Source organism: Lactuca virosa, chromosome 6, assembly GCF_052849685.1.
Source record: "Lactuca virosa cultivar CGN04683 chromosome 6, Lactuca_virosa_CGN04683_v6, whole genome shotgun sequence".
In the NCBI taxonomy this organism is placed as follows: Eukaryota; Viridiplantae; Streptophyta; class Magnoliopsida; order Asterales; family Asteraceae; genus Lactuca; species Lactuca virosa.
The window spans coordinates 8237569-8245663 of record NC_136431.1 but is presented as its reverse complement, the minus strand read 5'-3'; the positions used below and the strand labels follow the sequence as shown (position 1 = coordinate 8245663).

Sequence of the window (8095 nt, the reverse complement as noted above, 5' to 3'; positions counted from 1 at the left end):
CAACACAAACAGAACCACCACCACCACCAAGAAACGCCTTAACACCTCCCTCTGCAATGACATCAACCCATCAACACAAACAGACCCAGTTTCCGATGACCAATAAGATAACGACTCAGACTCTTCCTACCTTCATACACTCCGTCTGAAAACCAAACTCAAACCCGCAGTTGAACACGGCGGTCTGAAATCCAAACCCAAGTGAAACTTCGACGACCGATGTATGTAAATGGTTGTTGGGGGATAAAGCTCGATCGATGTCAGTAAACGGTTGTTGTATGTATGTGTTTTTTGTATATGATCAAAGTCGAAATCTGCAAGATCCTTGAAGTACAAACATTTCGAATCCGAGTTCTTGAGTTCTTGAACATTTAGGTTCATGTTTTTCAAATCTCTTGTGTTCATCTTCATTTTGGTTCATATGGCGTGTGTTTTTATGTAAAACCGGGTGTGTGTTTATGTTTAAGAACAAACTGAGAATGGATCAGTCGGAGAAAGGGAACGTCGGTAGTAGTGAGAGAAAGCATAGAAATCTGGGGAAGAAGAAGTGGGTGGAGGAATTTGACTTTCTTTTTCACAAGAGAGAGAGAGAGAGAGAGAGAGAGAGAGAGAGAGAGAGAGAGAGAGAGAGAGAAGGTGGGCCCCTTCTTATTTTTTTAATTATTAAAAAAAATAAATTAGTATTATATTTAAGAAGAAATGAAAGAAAAATGGAAAATAAAAACCCCAAAGGTATTTAAGTCATTTCACCATTCAGAGGGACCAAAAAACACAACAAAACTAGCTCAAAAGGACCACGAATCCAAAAAAGTCGGGGTTTGGACTAAAACCCCAAAAAAATGCATACAACAGGGACCATTTTTGCAATTTTGTCATGGTGTCCTAACTCCAAAAACGTAAATAGCTTTAATCTACCTATTTCAGTATATAAAATTTTTTAAAAAATTTTGGACATATAAAAATGTTATATTCATACAGAAAAAACAAACAAATGTTACGTATATAAGAGCAAATATAAACATTAATCTTATATCATCAACAATATCACTACACCAAAAAGAATGGAACTAAAATAAATGAACCAATCAATCAAAACAAAACAAAAATAATACAATCTCAAATTGATTTCATGACTCATTATAAACTTAAAATAAAATTAAAAATAAAAAAACAAAAAACTCACACTCAAACAAAATGGAATAAAAACTCTTCTAAACAAGCCCGCAGTTCCCACAGGCTACCACTTATTCACCAAATACTAAATTTTTAACACACACAAGACACATGACACATCTGTACCCACTTTTCGCAAATCATCTTCTTACTCTTTACTCTTACTCTTACTGTTGTTCCTTCCATTTCACTAGGCTCTTCAGAAATTCTGACACCTATACATACATACATACATACATAAATATTATATCAAAACACAGAATAGAACAAAACATAACATAGAACACAGACGAACCTCTATAGTGTCTCTAAGAGATAAAAAGGCTTTGCTTTCTTTGGGTGCGGAAGACACCAAAATTCCATATCCACGGTTTCCTTCTCTCAAAACCTAAAAAGGTACAAAAATTGTTCAACGTCTTAATTGAGTAATTTGCATTTTTTGTCCCTGGGTATAGCTGGATTCTGCAATTTTGGTCCTAAAAAGATTTCTCAAGCAAATTTGGTACTAATTTGAAGTTGTCAAACGTCTTTGGTCCCATGTTTTAAAGTAAAATGACTAATTTTGGCTATTTTTGTCCCAAAAATAGTCATATTACTTGGAACATGGACCAAAAGAGTTACATAAATCTCAAATAAGGACTAAATTTGTAAGAGACAACTTTTTGGGGACCAAAATTGGAAAGTTAAGCAAACAGTCAGGGACCAAAAGTGTTACTAACTTTTACTCAAAATTGTAAAATTGGTTTATAAAAAATGTTAACAACTTACCTTAAATGCATCTTCGTCTGTTCTATCATCCCCAATATAAATCGGAAGCACATCATCACTGTTGCTTAGCCCTGTTTATATTTATGAATTTTTTTTAATAAAACCACAATCTAATTAACAAGAAAAATCTCAAAAAAAAAAAAAAAAGCAAATTAACACATACCCAGTGTTTCAAGAAGAAACTCAACAGCCCTTCCTTTGTCCCAATCAATTACAGGACGGACCTCTAAAACCTGTAGAGAATTAAGAAATTGTAAATTTGAAAAATCTATAATTTATAGCATTTAAATTTTATTTATTTTTTTCTTATTAGGAAAAAATTAAAGTAGGATGCTATAATGAAAAAATAAATGAAAGTAGGTTGCTATTTTTTTTTACCTTCCGTCCATGAGTTAGTCGCAAACGAGGATAATCCTTTAACACATCATGAACACATTGTGCAACTGTAAGCCAACTCTAAATAAAATAAAATAAAATAAAATAACAAAAAGTGTCATTAACTTCCATATAAAAATAAAAGTACATATAAATACCAAAAATGCCCTCACCTTCTCATCTACGTTACGGTAATGTACAGAGGTACAAAATTTGTGATTTTCCACTTTTGCACCTTTAATATCCTTAGTAACCTCGACAAGGGTTTTAAAAACCTGCCATAAAATCCCAATCCCATTTTTTTAATAAAAAAATAAAAGTTTGTTTAAATTTGAATTTTGAATTTTGAATTTTGATCCCTGACCTCATCGATCATAGGTATAAACTCGCTAGCAGGTTGGAACAAGTTCACTTCCTTTCCCTGAAAGATTAATAAAAATTTAGAAGAAGGGTATTTTAGGAAGAGATATTAGAAGAAAATATGATGAATACCTGTTTGTCAGTAGATCTAATGTAAGTATTTTGGTGGACAGAAGATGTGTCTTGAACAGGAAACATGATGTCCATTCCATGGCTACCCGCATAATACAGTTCTGCTAGTCCTACTAACTCATACACCTGAACACAACAATACATACATACATACATACATATTCACATGCATCCATACATACATACATACATACATACATACATACATACATTTGTTTATTATATCAAACCTACTTTCATTTTATCCACCAATTATAGCAATGTCATCCATATATAACTGGATTTTTCAAAGTCTAATGTCATAGTAAGAAAAAAAAGAAAAAAAAAAGTACAATGCTATAATTGAGTAGATTATATTTTTCAGAAACAAATTTCCCTCATAACAAAAATTGAAACTAAAATGTTGAAATTGAGTATATTTTAAAAGTTAATTGCAAAATTGGTCCCTGTGGTATCCGAAAAAGTGCAGTTTGAGTCCAAAAATGAAACTTCCATGCAGATTTGGTCCCTGTGATATCCCAAAAAGTGCAGTTTGAGGCCTTTTTTTAGACAGAAGTTAATCCGAGGGACCAAATCTGTGCATGGAAGTTTCAATTTTGGACTGACCATGTGAATGAAAAACAAAATGGACTCAAACTGTACTTTTCAGGATACCACAGGGACCAATTTTGTAATTTACTCTTGATTTTTCAAAGTATAGTTTTGTATAATGTATACCTTATCACGGCTTCTTCCACTAATTATGGCTGTGGGAAAATATTCTGCAACGCCTTTTACAGCAGAATGCATCTGGAAAGAAAAGGATTTTTTTTCTCGTTATATTTCTTTGATTTAATTTATAAAAAAAAATAAAAAAAAAATAGAAAAGATGTAATCATGTGTGCAGATACTTACATCAGCAGACATAAAAGCACGATCAGGATCATCTACAATTGGTGAGAGTGTCCCATCATAATCCAAGAATATAACAATTTCCTTATCTTTTGCACGATTTATAATATGATCAAAAGAGTTGAGAGCTGATGGGTACTTAAGCTGCAAATAATAAAAATTTAATTCATAAATATAACATTATATGACAATGAAATAATAATATATATATAGTGGAGTTTATGTCATAATATTTGACCAACAAAGTCTGTCCAATAATTACACATTTTGTCACTAAACTTAAGAATTTGGTATTATTGCATCATTGGACTTTTTGATTCATTTTCATTTACAATAAAATATAAATTACACAATATTCTAATTAACAAATATAAATTAGAGTAAACTACATTTTTTGGCCTTGAGTACATGTGATTTTTTTTTTTTCAAATTTGGTCGTTATTTGAGATTTTTGTAACGTTTTTCGACTTGTTCCAAGTAAAATGACAATATATTTGGGTCCAAATTACAAAAACTAGCTAATATCAGGGACCAAAAATAGAAATTTACATGGAACAAGGACCAAAAACGTTAAAAGAACTTCAAATAAGGACAAAAAGCAAAAGAAAACTTTTTGTGACCAAAATTGTAAAAATCATCTATACTATGGGCCAAAAATGTAATTTATTTAAAAACATGAGTTGATTCATACACTTCTTTTCTTGCATGTTGTACAACCCGTGTAAAATGTGAATTGTTATGTATGACAAAAAAATGTTGTGACAAATCAACTCCTTTTAATTAAAAATTCCATGTGGCATCATAAGTTTAGTGGCAAACTCGTTCGTATTAGAACTTTAAGGACTAAATGTGTAAATTGGAGAATATGACATAAAACACATATTAGTATGAATGAAGTATTTACCATCCAAGAGTTGTAAACAATATCACTATCATCAGATGCAACCTCAACTCCAAAATCTTTGACTATTTTCTTACGAGGAGGAGAAGAAGATTGCATGGCATCAAGCCACCCATTGGATCTCACATCATCAAGTTTCCCGGGTTTTTTTCTTGGAGCAGTTAACATGGTTGAGGAAAATGGAGCTCCAGATTGTGAACATGGCAGCATGTTTGAAGGCATCCCTAATCTTGATTTGTTTAAAGGAGAAGGATCCGCAAGAACTGGAGCATTTTTTGGCTTCAAATCCATTTTTATTTTTTTATATTCAAACAAAATAATTTGATCACTGTTTATCCAACTGTTTTATCGATAAAAAACCACCTTTTTAGAGTTTTCTTGTCGCTTGTGGTGGGTATGCTTTCCATTAAACAGAAGCTTTCTGAAATTGCATCATTTTCAGAAGCTAAGCGTTTTATATTATACACTTATAACTATGTTAATTTTTAGTTTAATGGAGTTCTTTCCTGAAAAAGTGAAGGAAAAAAAAAAGTTATTTTTACTACAAAAAGCATGAAAGATAATGACCATCTTAAAAAGTTGAAGTGGATTTGGGTAAAAACAATGTTCTTTAAATGATTACAACAAGCACCAGTTAACTTAATTGAGTGGATTTTTGAATAGAATAGCAGTATATAATAATAATTCACCATATCCATAGAAGATGTAAAGATTGATATGGATCAAAGACATGTTTTGTACTTTAAATGTTGTATAGAAGTAGATCAAAAGATTCCATTAATAATATAAAGAATAGTATGTTGGGTGAAAAGATCCATATCCATCGCCTTTTTGTAAGATTTATTCAATTAAACATCATGACTCGAACTGATCATTAGTTGATGAAGCACAAAGTAATTGCCAGAAAGCTTTAAAAATATTATTTGTTTAATTTAATGTTGAACAGTGTCTTCACACTTGTCACATGACCCCGATGTGGACCCTACAAAGTAGGAAACATGTATTTTCTTCATGGATCTACTATACTATATATCATAATATGAGTTGAAAGGTAATTAATATTAATTATATTCACATAAGCTCCATAAAGATGTCACTTTGTTACAAAAAAAAATTAAAAATATGAGTCAGGTATCACCATGTTCTTTCTCTTGATGTGACTTCACAACCACCATAACCCGCAACCCTCGTGCTCTTGATATGTTTAAAAACATTAAAATGAAATTTACTTGTCTATTCATGATCACAACTAATATAAATTATGGAACTCGTTAATAAACAATATAGCAATAAAGCGACAGCCATAATACTATACCTAGAACAAGAAAGATGAATTGATTGGCTAACTGTTTATTCAAAACCCACCACACCAAGTTATTAGAGCTATGAAATAAACATGAAAAACATGAATAACTCTATAAAAAATCAAACATGCAATTATATAAAGCTAATCGATACTTTTGGAAATTCAATAGCGATGTGCAGTTATACAGATATATAGAAAAAATATTGTTCCCAAAACATCAAGAAATTTTCATATTATAACAGAAATCGTAAGACCTGTTGATAATATTTTGCAAATAGACTATTAATTCCATGCTTTTGGTGTAAATTTGGGGCTAAAATTTCAAAGCTTGTATAGCAACAGATACCCGGAGCATGAAATTATTCAAACACATTAGGCAATCACATTGAATCCTTAATCTCTATCAGTTTTATACGTTATAAAACAACAAAAATTAACAGAAATTTCTGATTAAGACACGCACAAGCTTTCAATAGCTTTCAATTCTGCAACCGACAAACAGTACTTCCTCATAAAACGACACAGAGAAATTTTAAGTTCAATTATGCTGTCAAAATCATCATAAAACAAACACAAACATCGAAAACAAAAGAAGAAAAAAAAATCAGATCTCAATCGGAATTTCTACAGCTTCATAACCATTAAAACACAAATCGAGATGAAATTGCGACAACAATGCACAGCGTAATAGGTAGAATTAAGGAGTATATATATACCTGATTGAGAGACGAAATTCTGCGATTGAAGAGGCAGAATAAACGATCTTGTAGGGAGAAAGAAGGGACGAATGAAGGAATTGGTAGAAATTGTAGGTGTGTAGAGAAAAAGAAGGAGAAAAAAGAGGGAATGGAGGAGGGTATTTATAGAGTTTGATAGGCCCAAAAAAAGACGTGCCAAACAAGGCAAACGACCTCCCCTCCTTCATTTCGGTTATTACTAATTTTTATATATTCATTTAAAATAAATAAATAAATAAAGTTTTTTCATAAATACTTATTTATTCATGGGTAATTTACTTGTAATATCCACCAAATTTTCAGCATCTTATTCTAAACAATTAATTGATTTTGTTGTCGTTTATAGGTAATTTCACTTCAAGATAAATATGGTTAAGGACAAAATTTTACCTATAAAATGTGCAACATTCATTTTATTTAAAGAAAGAAAAAGAAACCCTTTTTCACAACGCCACCTCAACATTGTGTGTCTTATGACAAAAATAAAAAAGTAGTATCCTTTAAGAAAATATTATTATATTGTATTATATTTATTATTAAATTTAGTCTAATTTTTTCACACATTTGTAATTTGTAAATTAAAATATAGTGAGTAATAGTTAAGGAATAAACAAAAATAAAATTATAGATTATACATGAATACTTTAAGAATTATGTATATTGTATATTGTATTTTAATTTTTTTTTCCAAAAATAATATTTTTAATATAAAACCTTGCTATTGTTAAGTATTTTATTTCCAAGAAAATGACAGATTTTTTTTATTAGTGAAGTATTTTTTTCGAATAACCAAAAGAATTTATATTTGTATAAATTACATTAATAAGTTATCATTGAAGTAAAATTATACAACCAACATATTATAAATTTTAATAGAACGTTTGTACATAAATTTAAATGTATAAGACTAATAAAAATACAAACTATATAACATCCGACAAGTAAATAATAAAACAACATTAAAGCTACATTATTATTCTTTTATAGTTAAATAAATTTATTTTCCATGTACTTTTTTTATTGCTATATCGGGATGGACAGAATGCACTGAGCGGTGAAAGATGGGCTACATGATGCCTTAGGTACTCTTAGTAACAGAATTCTGCCTCATATGCTACCACAAGAATTTGAAAATGTTGGGGCTTCCTTACCACAAGAATTTGAAAATGTTGTGGCTTCCTTAACCCGTCCACCCTTAAAAGTTTTCACTGTTTATTTGTAACTTATGCTTGTATGGTTGTATTAAAGTGTGCGGGCTGAGAGGCTTCCAATTCCTAGTATTTAGGGGTGGAAGGGTTAAAAGATAGGGGAAAAATAAATATCCGTGTGGCATATATATATATATATATATATATATATATATATATATATATATATATATATATATATATATATATAGATCCGGTAAGAAGGAAATTTTTGGTAGGAAGGTAAGAAGTTTTTTTTCTATAT

At 30.3% G+C, this 8095-nt stretch overlaps 1 protein-coding gene across 7 annotated transcripts; it reads right to left on the bottom strand.

Moving 5' to 3' along the window:
• Positions 1-1048: 1048 nt before the first annotated feature.
• Positions 1049-6728, bottom strand: TPPG (Haloacid dehalogenase-like hydrolase (HAD) superfamily protein). 7 transcript variants are annotated; one of them, XM_079055069.1, is made up of 14 exons: positions 6623-6726; positions 5739-5794; positions 4964-5106; positions 4604-4879; positions 3703-3843; positions 3526-3597; positions 2809-2934; positions 2681-2737; positions 2490-2591; positions 2320-2397; positions 2105-2174; positions 1942-2012; positions 1469-1561; positions 1049-1388 (listed from the first exon to the last, which is right to left on the bottom strand). In XM_079055069.1, the coding sequence occupies exons 4-14, from the start codon at positions 4820-4822 to the stop codon at positions 1341-1343; spliced, it is 1077 nt and encodes a 358-aa protein (XP_078911195.1). In that variant the 5' UTR covers positions 4823-4879; positions 4964-5106; positions 5739-5794; positions 6623-6726; the 3' UTR covers positions 1049-1340. The 7 variants fall into 7 exon arrangements, with proteins under 7 accessions (XP_078911195.1, XP_078911196.1, XP_078911197.1 ...); XM_079055070.1 differs by having other exon boundaries at positions 4604-4863; XM_079055071.1 differs by having other exon boundaries at positions 4964-5021.
• Between the last annotated feature and the right edge of the window lie 1367 nt (positions 6729-8095).

Bases quoted from the DNA above. Each gene is read 5' to 3' on its own strand.
- TPPG (XM_079055067.1), bottom strand. From the start codon at position 4,891: ATGGATTTGAAGCCAAAAAATGCTCCAGTTCTTGCGGATCCTTCTCCT. The intron at 2,738-2,808 runs GTATTCATCATA...TTAATCTTTCAG, and splicing joins TTAGATCTACTGACAAACAG to GGAAAGGAAGTGAACTTGTT. The intron at 2,013-2,104 runs GTATGTGTTAAT...AAATATAAACAG, and splicing joins GTTTCTTCTTGAAACACTGG to GGCTAAGCAACAGTGATGAT.